Source organism: Colletotrichum truncatum (genome assembly GCF_014235925.2).
Source record: "Colletotrichum truncatum strain CMES1059 chromosome Unknown Contig_0004, whole genome shotgun sequence".
Taxonomy (NCBI): domain Eukaryota; kingdom Fungi; phylum Ascomycota; class Sordariomycetes; order Glomerellales; family Glomerellaceae; genus Colletotrichum; species Colletotrichum truncatum.
This window is the reverse complement of record NW_027222401.1, coordinates 1,160,208-1,177,609: the sequence shown is the minus strand read 5'-3', so window position 1 is coordinate 1,177,609 and position 17,402 is coordinate 1,160,208. Positions and strand designations below refer to the sequence as shown.

The following is a 17,402-nucleotide window of genomic DNA, read 5'->3' as shown; positions in this document are numbered from 1 at the left end:
CGCCCCATTGAATATTGCCCCTCCATGACCCAGAATCATCGTCATGTCCCCAGTATTTCCTGACCCTTAAACTACCAATACCCGCCCTGCCGCTGACGGTTTGACGCTGCCAGAAACGCTATGGGCCTCGAAAAATAAGATACATGGTCCCCTTCATGACCGGGAACCCTGTTTTCGGCCGTCGCGAAATGTATCGGATTTTACCTCGTCTCTGGTTTCGGGGAAAATGGAAAGGAACGGGCGGGCCTCCCCAAAAAAAAGGGAAGAAGCATCGAGACCGGGAAAAAAAAAGCTGACCTAATCACATACCCCCAAGCTTACAGAATATGGCAAATATCACCGGTAGTAGCGCAAGCTGGGCGGGTAATAGTCCGTAACCCGGATCGGAGGGGGGGGAAATAGGAACCAGCCTCTTTTTTCCTGTCCCTCCTCGCGTCTTGGGCCAACGGTAAGGCGACATCGGACACGTGGTGAGTAAACAATGCTTGCTCGTCGCGGAGACTTCTTCAGCACCAGCACCTCGACGCGAGGACACACACACACACACACACGCATGCCACCCAACTGCAACTTGGAATGACTGCACGAGCCAGCTTTGCATCCATGGCATACATGGCATGACACGGCTGAAAAGGGCCTCAAAGTGGACAGGAGAAAAACAATTGATATAACTCAAGGCCAATGCAGCCTCATCACAAAAAACGTAGCCACAGTTGATGTCATACTGGCTCTTATGACATCACGTGATGGGTCTCTTGGAGCCTTTTTCGGCGCTGAATAAAGAGGGTGACCCTGTCCAGATCCCCATACATTACCCCCCTCTGGAGACGCCATGTAATACGTCCCGGCGCCTTGCAGGATAAAACAAAAGCACTGTGTGAGGCGTTGCGTTATTTATGGCAGGGCAGTCCATTAGAACAATGAAAGGACCTGCGTGTCCCTCAGTCAGCCAAAGGTCGACTCTCACTAATACCAGCCAAAGAATGCAAATCACTGATAACCACACACACATACTATTCGTACTATACACACCGACAGGTAAGCAACAAGAGACGGCAAATTCGGTATCAGAATCAAAGTCTACCAAAGTCAATAAAAATAAAAGTGAGAAAAAAAAAAAAAAACAGATAGCATCCGCAGTGCCGCGCCAATGCCAGATCAGATCAAATCAAATAAACCCAGGTAACCCAACAAAAAATACATTAACAAAAAAAAAAAAAACAGCCGCCAAGTCCTCGTCACGTATCAGGAAACTCCGGGTCTCGGGTATTCTCTGACATTCCATATCTTCCCACCGCCTCCTTTTCCCACCACTCTCCAGCCGCCCTCGCGCAACCTACGTTAGCCGCAAGAGTGCTTCCAGTTTCCCGCGAGGGCAACAGTGCGCGGGTGGGGGAGGGGGGGGGGATGGAGGGGCACCCAGGGGTGTGTGCCATGGAACATTAAACCGACCGGCCGACGATCCCGACAAACTACCCTTGTCAGGCCGTCGTTTGCCCAGCTATATGCGACTACCACGCTCGGGGTCCCCTCGTTACGTAAACCCGAGGGTAATGCTGAAATCCCGTCAACCTCCGGAAATCCACATCGCAGGACGACTTCCGAGGACTCACTTGCCAAAGATAAGAGATTAAGGAACGAGACATGATTGTTGACTGCGAGAAAGACATAGGCCTACTCAAGTAGGCCTGTTTTTGCGTTGTGATTCATCTAACGCTACCACATTATTATGTATTGGCTCTTTTTTTCTTTTTTCCCTCCCCCTCAAGCACACCCCGCCCGTTGCTTTTCCATCGTATCCAATTCAATCCGCTTAATCCTCAGTAATGTCACCGTACTCCCAGATGCCAAGTCTGTCCTCCTTCGCCTTGGCCTCAACCTCCTTCAGGTGCTTAAGGTAAGCAGCGTGCTGGCTGCTGCGCTCCCACGCCTTGAGCTTTCTGGGAACCATAGCCTGGCCGTTGGCGACAATCGCCTTGTTGATAGAGTCGTTCGGACCGGGCTTCTTGTCACCGGCATTGTAGTCGAACAGCGTGATGTAGCTCAGGTTCTCCTTGTTGTCGACAAAGTCGAAGCTAGCAACCAGCTCCTTACCCTCGGTGAGCTCCGCAATGAAGTCGATTGACTCCTGGAAGTACTCAGGGGCTGTGGGCAGCTGGAGGAATGACAGGGAGGCATCGATAGCCTGAGCCTTGAGCTTCTGCACAGTGAACTGAGGCTGGTCCAGAGGGCGGAGCTTAGACCACGGCTGCTTCTCAGAGTTGCCGTAGTCAATGTAGACAACCTCGGCCACCTTGGCGGTGCGGTCGTTGGCACGGATGCGGCCACGGTACCACTGTCCATCGGCGGAGAACTTGGCAGCCACGAAGTCACCAGCCTTGGGCGCGTCACCGATAGGCTTCGCGTTCTTGGAGTCGAGGTGGAACTTCTTGAAGTCGTTCATCAGAGTAGTAAGCGCGGCAGTGCCCTTGCCAATCTCCTGAATCTTGATCTTGCCGTTTCCGTCAATGTTGGTGATAACAACGTCACGGTAGTCCTTGGGCTTGTTCCCGTAAGCCTCAGGGGTGTCGTTGGCAGTGGTCTCGACAGCAACGGGCTCCTCTTCCTCGTCCTGCGACGGGTCCCAGCTGTGCCAGAGACCCTTGCGGCCCTCCTTGGCCTTCTTCTCAGCCGCGAAGAGCTCGGCAGCATTGCCAGACTTCTCAGCAGAGTAGGCGTGAACGGATGCAAGACCCTCCTCAACGAGGATCTTGGCAAAGCTTTCACGGTTGATGTACAGGTCTCCGATGAAGCCACCAACCTTGTCAATGTCGTAAATGTCAACCTCAACGTCGCGCTGGTTGCAGCGACGGTTGGCAAGCTCGGCAGCCTCCTGGCCGAACTCCTCACCCTTCTCACCGCGGGGACCAGGGGCACGCGGGGCACGGACACCACCGAGGACCAGGGTAAGCTTGACGCCCTCACGGGGAATGAGGACGGTGAAGCGGGAGCCAGACTTGACAAAGTCAACAACAGCAGGAACCTTCTTCTGGCGCTGCAGGGTAGCCAGCTGAATCTTGGCTTTCTGCTGGGACTCGGAAACATCGACCCAGGACTTGAGCTTGGGGGCCTTGCCGGACCAGATACCCTTCTTCTCCTCCTTGGCCTTCTCCTGGGCAGCGAGAAGCTCGTCGTAGTTGGGGGAGCGGTCGGTATCATCCTTGCGGTGACGAATGACAGTAGCATAGCCCTCCTCGACCAAAAGGAGACCAATGTTCTTGCCCTTCTCAGTGACAGTGGCCACATCACGTGCCTCAAATCCATCGGCAGCCGGCTTTGATCCGTCGATGCTGACGCGCACATGCTTTCCAATGATCTTCTTACGGAGGAACTCCTTCGCCTCGTCCCTGTAAGGTGCCTCAGAAGCCTCACCGGAGCGGGGGCCACGGACACTGCTCAAGTTGATTCTCTTCTCTGTGGTACCGGCCTTGTTGCGGACGATAATAATATCGGCACCAATGACCTTGGCGACAATCATGTCGGATTGCGAGCCGTCGGCCTTGGCAACATGGTGCTGGTGCAGACGCAGCTTCTTGCTCTGGGCAGCCTTCTCGGCAGCGCGCAGAGTGGCCATCTTCTCGCCGAGCATTGTTGAGTGGAAATCGTTGCATCTCGCCAGACCCTCTTGCAGGAGGAACTCGGCAATGTTCTTGTTGCCATTGGGGTGGATGAGAGAAGCGACGAGCTGGCCTTGGGCGCTGGCGCCAACGATATCAACCTTGACGCGACGCTGGAGCAACCTCTCCTCGACGAAGCTCTTAGCTTCATTGCCAAACTCTTCGGCGGGTTGTGTTTGGCCGGTAGACTGTACTGTTCGTTCCGTGGCAGGAGTTCGGACTCCGGCAAGGAGCGTCATGACCTGCACGTGCTTCTTATCCGAAAGCAGAAGTCGCACGAGCAAACGATCGCCGCTCAGGACTCGCTCGACAATACCATCAACAGTCTTGCCCTTCCACTCCTTCATGAACTCGGGGCCTCCGAGATCATTCTGGACTTCGATGTTGCCACCGCTGCCAGACCAGAGGCCCTTGCCCTCGTTCTTGGCCTGGGTCTCCAGTTGGCGCAGGTTGTCAAGACGCTGAAGAATCGCCTCGTCATCGTCCTTGCGGCCAGCCTCTTCCCTAACCTTGAGCCAGCCAGCCTTGACAGCCTCATCGGGAAGGGAAGGACCGTCACGGGAGAGAAGAGCAGTACCGAATTCGCGGCCCGAGGGAACGGTGTAAGCTACTGTGCATTGAATCTGCTTGCCAACGACGAGCTCGCGGAGGTATTCTCTTGATTGGAAAGCAAAGGGCTCATCGCCGTCCTTGCTGAGGCGAGGCGCAGTGACGTAGGCGAGAGAGAAGGTCTTCTCGGCTTTCGGGTTGTTGGGGGCAGTAAGAACCAGTGTGTCGCCGCTCAGCACGCTCTTGACCTTGGCGAAGAAGGGTTTCGACATGATGGGCGATCAAGAAGCGGCTGGGATACTAGGGAGGATATGACTATGCTGGTTAGCGCATTGTTCGTCCTAGGCTGCTTGCAGTGAACGTTTTCCAATGTCTTGTTCCTGCCATCGTCTTAGACATTCTCAGGCAGCTATGCCAAAGTGACGCGAAGGACAATGCTAGAGAACGATTGACAGCGACAAAGACATGATGGGATTGCTAAGGGAGCAAACCCTGGTGGTGTAAGGTTGACTGTAAAACAACAGGCGTTTGTTCGGATGAGGTACCAGGGAGCTCGCGTGGGTAGGTGCATTTGATCCGGGCGACGGCATCGCATCAGCTTGCCATCGCCAGCATCCCGAAGCTAGCTTCATACAACAATCCCATATCGAAAAGAAACCATTGACTTACTGTAAAGAGTAGAGGGGGGGATGGGGGAGGAGGATGTGAGGATGGGTTTTCGAGGAGGAATGGGAGGAAGTTGTACTGAAATCGATTGTTCGATCAACGTTCGACAGTCGTACCGCCTTTTTGACAGCTTGCCTCAATTTCGCCCGGTCTCGAGCAGCCAGTGTGGGGAAAGGAGGTTCAGGGACCACACGGTGACAGGGGAAGCAAGCAGCCGGCGTCCAGTAGTAGTGGCGAGCTGCTAAGCGAGAGCGGGGTTGCGGCGACCTTAGGTAAGGTACTGCTGTTCTGGGTGCTAGGTGTTTTTGTTGCTGGTTGTTGCTGGTTGTTGCTAGGGGGGCAGCTTCTCCCTGAAGCGTCTCAGCCCAGATTGACCGCCCACCATAAAGACCCCTTGAAGAAGACTGTTACATCCTTAACTTTTACTACGTAGTATGCGTTTTGTAGGCAGGCAACCCAACGGTTCATTGCCTTTCCTTATCCTACACTACAGCTACAGCTGCTTGAGTACTTCAGACCTTTTGGTGAGGAGATTCACCAAACAAAAGAAGGCCTAAATACCGGTCTAGGCACTAGAGGTGTGCACGTCATCTCTACCCCTCACAGTGTTAGAAGACAGCCCCACCTGTGCTGTCACATCGTAAGAGGCATTCACTTGGTTCCAAGAGACAATTCACTGTTAAACAGTAACTTATTTACGGTAATTTGATTTTTTGGAAAGACTATGGACCCGGCACAGATGTGCAAGATAGTGCTATCAAAGCATAGATTCCATCACTACGACTTTGAAAATCGTGGAGCTCCAGACGAGGTCACCTTGGTTTAATTAACCCCGCCTCGGGCCAAAGTCCGTCAAGCTAATAGCTAGCTCGTATACCGCACTCTTAGTTGGAGATACCAATGACACCTGCGAAAATTTGTTACTTTCTGGACTATCCTTAAAGCATTAATCAAGTACTTACCGCAAGCGGGACGGGGACCAGCGTTGCCAGTCTTGAGGGACTCCTCGTTGTCGCCCTTGCCGAGGTCGTCGGTGCCGGCGTGGACAACGACGGTACGGCCGATGACGGACTCGGGGCCAATCAGCTTGACGTGAGAGTCGTTGACGGAGCCCTTGGAGTTGCCGTTGGCATCGGTCTCGATGTTGCCGAGGTCACCAACGTGGCGGTCCGAGTCGGAGGGAGCGCCGTGAGGCTTGTTGTGGGGGTTGACTATAGATTACCGTTGTCAGCGAGCTCTCGACTCCCATCATCCCCGGATCTGAATCAGGGTCTTACAGTGAGGGCCGGCGGAGGTGCAGCCGTTGGTGTTGTCACCGAAAGTGTGGATGTGCATGCCACGCTTGGCGTTGGCGTCGTTGCCAGAGATGTCCCAGGTGATCTTGGTGGGAGCGGACTCGGACTCCTGCTCGAAGATGACATGGCCAGTGACCTTGGAGTCACCACGGACGACAGCAACTGCCATCAAGGTTAGCGAATCTGGTTGATCTTCATCCTCCCCTTGTTCAATTCTCCCTTTCAACGCAACATCCCGGGTTCCCCACGACGGGAAAGGACGGGAACCTCTGGGTTTGGGCCAAACGGATCGAGAGCAACGACGCAACGGACGCGAGGATGGAGTAATTCGAGCTCCAAGATTGGCCAGCGGGAAGCTCCCAGTCGTAGGCATGTCGCAGAGCCATCAGGGTGTTTGCTCAGCTCCCATACAAAAAAACTCGCTCAATCCAGCGCAAATTGGATGGGTGCCCCTCCATCCCGGCGCCGCTGCTCTGCATTCATGGGGAAACGGTGTGTTGTATCCTAGTATAAAGGGTCCAACTTACCAGCCTTGACCATTTTGACGGATTTTTAAGTTATTTCTTTTTAAAAAATTGGTTTGTTGTTGGTTGTTTTTTGAGATTGTTGTTCAATCAACAGTGGTTGAGGAGAAGAATGACGAAAGTTCAGAGGTAAAGAGGGGAAGAAGAGAGAAGTAGCTGATGGAGTCCTTGTTTCGGGAGGGCCCAGCATGCACAGCACAAAGAGGGCGGGTGGGCATAAGCTTGCACAAAGGTCAGTGACGCCCAATGAGGTATTCTCCCCGTCAAAGGAGGGAATGGAGAAGCACAGTTCGGAATTCCGAGGACCAGAAGCTCGCCCCTCCGCTCTTGGATTCCCTCTCTACCTCGCTCTCTACTCTCTCTCTTTCCCCCTCCTGCTATCGGCCGAAGCAGAGCTTCCATTGGAATGGTGGGGGACCAACTTGCCCCGCTTCCAGAGCAGCATCAACATTATCACATCACTGCCAGCTGAGGCAAAGTGGATTCCCACTGGCCTTTGCGTCGATCTGGTTGGCTGATTAGGCCTGGGGTACTAGCGACTGCTTACAAATGACGATACAATGCCGCATGAGTGGGATGAAATAGCTTCGCGGCGGCATAGAACCAGCGAAGCACGAGCTCCGTTACAGAATCTAAGCCGCGATAGAGCCGATCTTCGGCCTGTTCGCATGGCGAAAGGAAACGACATTTCTCCGCGATGCACCGTACCCGCAATAACAATTAACCTCATAACCTCGGATGGACAGCACATTCTACATTATGGCCGTGGCTTGAACTCTCGAGTTACACATCGCCGACAGAAGCCACTCATAGTCCAGCGGCAGTTGCTCCAAGACTGCCGGGTGGCTTGGTAAGGCAATACGACAGGCCTCCGATGCTATCTGATATCTCTGCGTGGATTGAGGTTGAGAGCATGACTTGAATCGGCTATTGACAACCGCCCGGCTGTTGTGTTGTGCCTTGCATGAGGGTCGCCTCCAACACTATCAGTGGCAGGGTCTAGGGAGTTACAGACTCAGCCAACTCAAACTGATAAAGTTGGCTGCTAATGACAGCTTCGTGCATTGCGGACGAGATGAGGTGCGCTAGCATGGAGCTCTGGCCATGTAGTGCGCTGGCGGGGCCGCACATCGGGAGGCGGCCTCGTTATCGTGATCGCATTTGAGCAGTTACCGGGATGGTCAAAACCAAACACCAGGCATACATCGCCAACTGGATTGAGTTGTGCCTATCCCGACATTACGATGCCATGCTTGCTCGTGTATGTTAGACAGGGAGTGTCTTGGGGCTCTCTTCGGCCTTGCCAGAATGACCGTATGTCTCAGTGGCATTGTCGAATTTTGCAGGACAAGCTGACTGACGCTGGCGCGCTCTTAATTTTGAACAGATAGAAAACCCAAGGGTTCGATAAACCGTAGATAGCAGACGAGAGCGATTGCAGCTGGGTCAAATTTGAAGCACATAGGATGCCCGCCGTCTCTCTGCATAAGGACAGCCCCCAACCAGTCAGGTCAGGCATTTGACAGCCAGGGAGGTTTGACGGGTGCGGAGACCGATCCCGCCGTGCCGTGTCATCCAGGTACTGTCAGCCCTACGGCCTTTGCCTCTAAACCACTGGCTCGGGTAGGGTGTAAGACAGCATGGTGATTCCGTTCCAGCTTGTAGCAGCAGCCAGTGGCTCAAAGTACGAAGACGCAAACATTCAAGGGGAATGCATCGCCGCTGACGATCCCGGGGTCTACATCAAGAGTAATTGGCATACGACCCAAATGCGGGAGACAACGGGGGCTGGCCAAGTCTCCCGCATCGCGCGGACCAGGGGCCAAGATCAACCCTGGAGGACACGTGGTGTCAAATACTGACAGTTTTCATTCTGCAGTTATTTCCTTCATCGTATTTGCACGGCACCATTAAAGACTATTGAAGAGCACTCACCAACATGTCCTCATATAGTAACAGTGTCTTGGTTCCAGCTCTAGAAGAGATAACCTTCTTGTCGTGTCACGCGACTGGTTTCGGAGGAGGGCTTTCACGAAAAAGGCTAACAGTAACCGTCGAAAAGCAGCCAGGAATTACGTGCTCCTTCCTTTTTTGCGTTTCAAAGCGACCGTTAGCGAAGCTTGGAGCATTTCTGGAGCTCCCGCGGGTCGCGATGCGTGGTACTAGCCGGCGTTTGTGGACGAGTAGTATACGAGGATGGGGTTCGCTAGCAGTAGATTAATACCCACCCAGCAGGGACCCCGAATTATTGGAATTTTCCGTGCGGTCAGGGTGTGGGCAGGGAGCGGACAAGGCCTATAGCCCAAAAAATGTGTGGTTAGTCGAAATACGAGAGGCTCAATCGGAAGAGAGGAGGGGGAACGTGATGTGTTTGTGGGGGGAAGAAGAGAGACATTGTTAAGGCTAGAGAAGAGATGAGTGGGTGACTACTCGGCAACTCGGCGAACAGAAAGCTGAGGCCCCCCAATGCCAATGCGCAAATGGCCAATAAACAGTACTGGATAAGATATGATTATGATGGGCCGTCGTCAGCATTGGCCGAGGTAGCAAGAACAAGTTACAGAAATGTCCCCAGTAAAATTATAACCCGTGGGAAAAATAAGATACAGAGGTAGGCATAAGGATGGACGCATGCTTCGGGTACAGTAGCGGCTTCCGAAACCTGGAGGATAAGATGTCACCGGGAAACGAAACTGATGAAAAATTGTGATTGGCCATTTTTACCCCTTGTGTATTTCCCGAGCTGACTTGACATTCGGAGAGAGAGAAAACCGGTACCTCAGCTCATAAAGATGGTATACGGTTATACGCTTCCTGCAAGCACTCTTTGATGCCGACAGACGTTTCATTCCGGAATTTGGAAGCGGAACAGACATTACACATACCAGACACGTACAGTCCTAGATTCGGGTCCCACAAACAGTTTCTGTATGAGAGTGAGAATGAAAATGCCTTTACCTACGTAAAGTACCTCGGGGACCAAGGTTCTAAGACGAGAAATGGGGTTCAGAGTACATACATGCACCTTAATTGGACGTATCCAACCAAGTCAGCCCAGTCCAGCCTGGGCCAGCCTCCACAGCCAGGTACTCTCCAACAGCATTTTTGCCCTATGGCTACTTCGAATCTGGCAGGCGATCCAACTTTGTCCCCGTTCCCGTTCATCCCACTTCAATCTGGTGCGGCCAAGCCAAGACACACACGCACGCACACACCAGTCTTCAATTTTCTTAGCAATAGGGTAGGGATACTCATCCGACTTGTACCTGGCGTTGCGTTGGGTACGGTCTACGGGGAAAGTGGTAACGTGGGCAGTTTTTTGTTCCTGTTGGCGCCTCATATTTTGGACGCAACACCAATCCCTCACCCACTCACTCTACACCACACACTCGTACTCATCCACATTCGCTCTCCCTCCTGACACACCTCCCACTCTCTCATTCTCTCTCTCTCCCACCTCTCTCACTCACTCATACACGCACATATATACATAATTTTCACTTGGTGTGGCCAGGTAACTCCCCCTAATTCATCAGCGACGCCCGTTGCCAAAGAAAAGCAACAAAAAATCGAGGGAGTAGCCAAGGCGAAACACGCCCGACGAACACGGCCTGTATGCGACTCAACTCCCCCTCGTCTCTTCTCACTGTCGCTTCCTGATTTGGGGTGATACGCAGAGCAAAGACCCCAGAGTGCCCGGCACCATCCTTGGATATTGCACACAGACATTCCGGGCCTCACTATTTGCCCTCGATTTGCCTGCGCCTGTGCTCTACACACTGCATACTGCACAGCCAGCCCCCAAGCCAAACCCCGACAACCTCTGGCCTTGCGCTCCGTAGCCCCAGTATTGTGGCTTGGCCCATCGCTCTCGCCGTTAGCTTAGGCAGAAGCACCGCACTGTGTCCCATCTACCGATCCTCCTTCTCACCTCACCACTACTTTCAGCTTGACAGCCGCCAACACTCTTCACAGCACCCAGTAATCTTGGATGCTACAACTCACTTGCGGAATATACTACTCCTCCCCATTCCGGCCGTCTTTTCCCCCCTCGTCGAGTCCTGGTCTTTCCCGCGAGAAGGCTGCCTCCGCTGCCACAGTCCTAGGCCGATCAGCCTCACAATCTTCCCCCAGCCTGTTGCTGTCGCGCGCGCGCATCACTCCCTAAAGCGCCGCCCAAAGACGTCAGTCCAGTCCTACCAAGTACCGTTCTGCGCCGCACTACTACGGCCACGAGGCTCACCCCCCCGCGATCCCCCCGGACGAACGACCAGCCAACCTCATCATTACGTCTCAATTTTAATACCATCACCGACCCCTCGACGACCCGGTCTCTGGCGCATGCCGAACCGAACCCTTGAGTAACGCGGCACCACCGTGCAGCGAACTGTCACTCGCTCAAGCTTGTCTCGATCAGATGCAACCAACTCTCGACCAACTCCTGCTTGTCTCGACATAGCAGCCAGCGGCCGAGGCTGTCTCTACGGACCTTTCTCAATCTCGCCGCCATCACCATCCGCCATCACCATGTCTTTCCGAGATGGCCAGCGCCGCTACGGCCATGTGCCCCCGGTGCAATACCCCACCGCCGGCCAGTCGCAAGATCAGCCTCCTTACCTGGGCCGCCGTCCAAGTTTCAACAACGGTGATGACGCCGCCATGTTTGACCAGAACAGACAACAAGCCCACGGCCATCAGCATACAGCATCGAGGGGCGAGGACGAACTCTTCCTGACGAGCCCGACTGGATCGAGCCACTCTGGAGGTCGACACAGCCACGGCTCGACGAACAACGCCCTCTCCGGCTACCAACATCAGTATCAAGCCTCGTCGCCTCCCACGTCGTCTCACTCGACCTACAACCCCCAAGCCTTTGCGCGGACCCCGTCAACCGCGTCAACATCGCTGCCATACCACCCGCACCCTTCGAGTCGATACGGTTCCACTACTTCGCCGACTTCGTACACTCCCCCTGCCCCCTCCGGCTATACGCCTGCTGCTTACAACCCGGCTGCCTACGCGGGGACGTCGGTGCCTCAGCGGCAGCCGACATACTCTGGCTATAACAATTACAACCAGAGCTACGGCTCGCCGACCACGTCTCAGCCGTCCTCGACATTCGGCCAGTCGCCGCCTACTTCATACTCTTCCACTTTCCAGTCGATGCAGGCGTCCGGGAATCCCCAAGCCTCAGCTTACGAACAATCGTATTCGCAATCTTACGGCAATAATTATGGCGCATATGCGACGAACGGTGCCAACTCCACATCATCATACGCAGCTGACACCTCATCCACTCCGTATCCGATTCAATCACAGATGCCTGTCGGCCCAGCTTACTCTGCCGATCCTACCTCCTTCTACAGCAGAACCACACGGTCCGACTCGGCGGCGTCGCCGATTTCATCGCCGCAAATTCAGCAACACGGCCTGACGCGGCATCCAACCAACGCCCCTCTCCCCAGCCGGCCGATGGAAGAGCCTGTCTGGGACCCGAGCGCCGCGACCCCCACCGACGAGGACCAAGCTCAACTGCAGGCCGACATTATGCAAGACATCGAGGCGGAACTTGGCGGGCGACACCGTCCTGCACCGATCAACGGTCAGAATTTCTCCGACGACGAACTGCAGGGTCTACGACGATACAACTCGGACCTGGCAAGCATGCATCAATCATCGGCTACCTCGAATGCTCGTAGCAACAACCCTACCCTGACGGTCCAATATGATGACGACGATGATGATCCGGAAGGAACCGCGGGCCTGTTGGCTATGCAACAAGCCGACTTGGACGATCGGCGGTTCAGCAACGTGGCAGCATTTTCCTATTCTGAACCAGCCACCGTCAACCCCCTCCCACCTCCTCCAGAAGAACAAAGTGACGGCACAGACTATGGCGGCATGGACCTGGGTGCGCTTGCTGGCGGTTACGCTGGGAACCTGGCCTACGGTAGCGAGGTCGCCCCCGCGCCGACACAGGACGGATCACGGCCGCTTCCCAACCCCACCGAGTACTCCCACGAGGCATACGAAAGAGCACCGGCGTTTCAAGATGCCGAAGTTGATTACGGCGGCACTGGAGGTTTGCAGGCTCCTTCTGCTCACCGCCTAAGCTTTGATGAGAACGCCGACGAACGAGTGTCCATCAACTCGAAGCAGAGCGGCAGCGAGTCCCCGTACAAAGAGGACTACCCAGACATCTTCTACCACCCAGGACTTTCAAGTCGGCCCCTCCCGGCTCTGCCTCCCGGCCCCAGCAGCGATACGAGCTCCTTGCTCTCCGTACAGCAGACGACTAGGAGCTACCATTCGCACTCTCTCAGCAACGATTCTCGGACACTCTATCACGAGGGATCCGATTATCATCAAAGCTCAACCACTCTCAATTCGCCATTCCCCGAGCGATCCATTTCTCTGTCAAGTCACAGTCACACGCCTCAAGTACAGGCTCCTACTCGGTCACGAACGGATGCGGCTGAAGAGCGGAGGAAGATGGCCAGGCACCAAATGCAACAGCAACAACTTGCGCAGCAACAGGGACTGCCGTACGACGGCTACGAATCTGGAACACCTTCATCGATGACATATGATATGATCACACTACCGAGCGGCCGAAAGAGGAAATTTGTCCCGTCTAAACTGACAGCCGGCGATCTCAAGAGATGCGCGGAACCTTGGGCCCTAAGTGGGATAGCAGCTTGGATTCGAGAGATGGCCGACGGCGAGCCGGACCTGAAGCAGAAGACCGTCGAGGAGGCTCTGCTCAAGCTCTTCACCGCCAAGGTGCCGACCATCAACGTGGCCGATGCAGAGCTTCTCAGCACTCTTGTGTCTCAACTGATGTTGGAGGCCGGTGTGCTGGTCCCAGAAGAGGAGTGGGTCAAGTTCGGTAACGGCCAAATATCTGGTGTATTGCCTCAACTGACGGGCGCGGGTTGCTACGCATCCAAGCTCCATGATGACGATTCCCAGGGCGGCAGATGCTACTCTTACCACTGCATGAGAACGCTGAAGAAGGCTAACCTGGACGAGCTCCTTCTCGAAGAGGTCAAACCTGCCGACTGGAATGTGCATTACAAGGTCCAAGACGCCGAACTGGCCGAGAAACCGAAGAAAGAGATTGAGCGTCAACACGTCCTACACGAGATCGTTAACAGTGAAGAACTGTTCATCAATCAGCTCGAGGTTCTTCGTGTCCTGTACAGGGATCATTTGCGAAACAGCCAACCGCCCATCATTCCCCCTAATAAGATTGAGAAATTCCTTCAGGTTGTGTTTGGCAAGGCTGATGCCGTGCAAATCGTCAACAAAGATAACCTTTTGGCGCAGCTGAAATACCGACAACAAGAGCAAGGGCCATGGATTACGGGATTTTCGGACCTGTTTCGCGAGTGGATCCGAAAAGCCAGGGATGTGTACATCGACTATGCGTCCCAGTTCCCATATGCTGAGTACATGGTTCGTAAGGAGTCTGACCGCAACCTACTATTCCGCAATTTCTTGGATCAAGTGCAGAAGCACAAGCGTTCCGAGCGTCTGGGCTGGCAGCATTTCCTAAAGACCCCGATTACGCGATTACAGAGATACTCTTTGTTGCTCGAGACTGTCGAGAAGAAGTCGATTCGGGATGACGAGGAGAAGGCTAACCTGGCGAGGGCTATCGCGGAGATTCGCAATGTCACCATGGAATGTGACACCAAGGTCGCCGAGATGCAGAAGAAGGTGGAGATGATGGAGCTCAACTCCATGCTTGTCCTTAGGCCCGGCTTCCATTCCGTCCTCAACCTCGACCATCTCGGCAGGGAGCTTATTAAGCAGGGTGACTTGCAAAGAATGGGTTCGAAGGGTGTGAGATGGGTTGACACGCACGCCCTGTTGTTCGACCACTACTTCATTCTAGCGAAGGTGGTCAGTCCCAAGGATGGCAGAGGGGAGAAGAAATACGACGTATCCAAGGAGCCGATTCCGATGCCTCTGCTCTTCCTCGATACGATGAATGACGATCCGATTTCGAAGCAGAAGGGTATCACGGCGCCCCTAACCCGTACCACAGGCACAGGAGGGTCGGATCCCAGACTGAATAAGATCTCATCCAACGGCACCGAACGTCCCGGCCTCGAACATGTTGCTACGAGCTCCTCGATCGGGTCGACATCGACGGCAAGACTCACACCAGTCATGTCTACGGACCCTGAAGGCAAGATTCTCTACCCCTTCAAGATCAAGCACCTTGGGCACGAAACGTACACTCTGTACGCCACATCAGCGCAGGCCAGAGCAGAGTGGGTTGAAAAGATTATAGAAGGAAAGACGCGCCACGCCAAAGCTCTGTTCTCTCAAAACGCGGAACCTTTCCGCCTCCGTGTGCTCGCCGACAGCGCCTTCGTGTACGATGCGGCGTCTGCTGTTGGAAGGCAGCCGGGTGTGCCCATCCGAGGCACTCCCCTCGACCGCGCTGTCCGGGAGATTGAAGAGGTCTATGGACCCGGAAGAGGCCCAGCACCAGTGTGCAGGGCGCAAGTCAACTGCGCTTGTGGATTCAACGCGTTTGGCAAGTCTATTATTGCCATCGGTACAGACTACGGCGTATACATCTCCGATGCGACAAACCCCCGCGGTTGGATGAGGGTAAGCTTTCTAGTAATCCCGCGTTGCATTAATGCAGATTTACTGACAATATACAGAGCGTACAAACCTCGAGAGTAACGCAAATAGCTGTGCTTGAGGAGTTCTCGGTCTGTCTGATCATTGCGGATCGGTCCCTCATTGCGTATCCACTAGATGTGATCGCGCCGGTTTCGAACTTCCCGGCTCCTTCTCACGACAACCCGAGACGGGCGCCACAGAGGCTGGCCAAGGACGTGGCATTCTTTGCTACTGCCCGCATGAAGGAGCGCATGCTTGTCTTTTTCAAGCGAAAGGAGGGTATGCACAACACGTTCAAGGTTCTCGAGCCCGTCTTCCAAAAGTCGACTGAGAAGAGATCTCGTCTGTTTGGTGGACGTAGGGGCATGGGAGGCAGCACCGATTCCTTCCGTGACTACGACGAATTTTACCTGCCGACGGAGTGCTATTCGCTTAACCTCTTCCAGAGCTACATTGCTGTATCGACAGCCAAGGGTTTCGAGCTACTCACCCTCGATAAGAAGCAGACCATGTCGATCCCCGATCTCAAGCAGCCTGCGATCGCCAACATCGCCAGCAGAATACGCGACCAGAAGCCGCTTGGCATGTTCAAGCTGAACGACCAGGAGTTCTTGTTAGCCTATGAGGACTGCGCTGTTTACGTCGACAAGCACGGCGACGTGAGCCGCACCCTCATCATGGAATACTCTGGCAAGCAGAAGAAGGCAACGAGCGCGACCATGTATGGGCAGTACCTGCTCCTCTTTAACGGAGATTATGTAGAAGTACGTAACGCGGAGAACGGTCGCCTCAGACAGATCATTGCTGGTCGCGATGTCAGATGCCTCGACTTCGGCGTTAGAGGCCCGACGGGTGGCAACACAGCAAGCAACCAGAACAACTGGCTCGGCGGTCAAACACCGGCAGGGGAGGATTCCAAGGGAACGGTCAAGATCTCGATGAGCCATCCCGAGCAACACGGCGTTCAGATCGTGTTGGAGATGCTCCTGAACGATGGACACATGGAGAAATAGGTCTGAGTGAATGGGATAAAGGAGGGATTAGAGGAGGGGAATTCTTGATGATTGACGAGAGGGGGAAACCCATTTCGTGGTTTCCACGGTTTGGACAGATGTTGCCCGGGGCAAGTCCATCCAGAGTTTCCAGCACGGACTCAGTAATGTGAGATTCGAAGCTTGTGTTGTTTTTTTTTTTTTTTCTTTTCTCTCGTCTTGCCTCTTCCGAGGGCTATCCGCCCTGATGAGCATGACAGAATCGACAAGGATTGCGCGGACCGCAAGGCGTTCGGGGTGTGCGGATGAGAATTAAGCAAGTTTGTCTTGTAAATTTTTTTATTTTTTTTTTTCCATGTTGGAAATGGCGGTTGGTGCGCCGAGGCCACGGCCGGTACACCGTTTTTTGTGTTTACTTCCACCCATTCTTTTTTTTTTTTTAAGGCTGGGATATTTGTGTGATATCCATACGGGGTTAGAAGACCCGTGATGAGGAATATAATGATTCCCATGTCAACTGTTGTTGTTTATGCTAGATGTGAAGATGTGACAAGATTCCAAATCTCATCGTGATAACCTGAACATTTTAGGTGTTGTCGATGAGGTGGAGGTTTTACAAGTTGCGTCGCAATCTCATCCGCATCTTTACCTTGAGACCAACGACGGAACATCGTCACCCCCTGCCAGCGAGCGTTATCAACAGTACATTTTGCAGGGGGCAGGGCAATAACCTACTACTACCACCTCAGAAATTCTACCCAAAACGGAAGACACAATGATTGACACATCAGGGCCCTGCGGGGGCCCCGTCCTCCTCGTAAGCTGGATCAGCGTAAGCACCGGGGAGCCGCGCAAGTTCTCCAACCCCTTGCCTACGCTGATGCTAAGCGGTCCCCGTGAGGGACCAAAGTTCCCTTTTGAATTGCATCAGCCGCCTCGTCATTATAGACGTAAATCGCACACGCCGCTGGAACTGGCTTGCACGTGATTTTCTTGACAGTTGGGAGCGATCTGCGTTTGTCTTTCTTGTGACTGAGGGCTTGTTTGTATTGAGTCACAACACTATTATGCGGA

General features: G+C 54.0%; 3 protein-coding genes across 3 annotated transcripts; 1 reads left to right on the top strand and 2 right to left on the bottom strand.

The window, feature by feature from the left end:
- Window positions 1-1,813: 1,813 nt before the first annotated feature.
- On the bottom strand, window positions 1,814-4,477 carry CTRU02_207113 (tudor domain-containing protein; the record flags this gene model as incomplete). Its single annotated transcript, XM_036719505.1, has 1 exon — window positions 1,814-4,477. One exon carries the CDS (start codon window positions 4,475-4,477, stop codon window positions 1,814-1,816), a length of 2,664 nt encoding a protein of 887 aa, XP_036589212.1.
- A 1,278-nt stretch (window positions 4,478-5,755) lies between these two features.
- CTRU02_207112 (superoxide dismutase) lies at window positions 5,756-6,539 on the bottom strand (the record flags this gene model as incomplete). The annotated part of the gene is made up of 3 exons (XM_036719506.1): window positions 5,756-5,778; window positions 5,834-6,082; window positions 6,149-6,539. The coding sequence occupies 3 exons, from the start codon at window positions 6,537-6,539 to the stop codon at window positions 5,756-5,758; spliced, it is 663 nt and encodes a 220-aa protein (XP_036589213.1).
- A 4,678-nt stretch (window positions 6,540-11,217) lies between these two features.
- CTRU02_207111 (rho guanyl nucleotide exchange factor) lies at window positions 11,218-16,349 on the top strand (the record flags this gene model as incomplete). Its single annotated transcript, XM_036719507.1, has 2 exons — window positions 11,218-15,318; window positions 15,375-16,349. The coding sequence occupies 2 exons, from the start codon at window positions 11,218-11,220 to the stop codon at window positions 16,347-16,349; spliced, it is 5,076 nt and encodes a 1,691-aa protein (XP_036589214.1).
- Window positions 16,350-17,402: the final 1,053 nt, after the last annotated feature.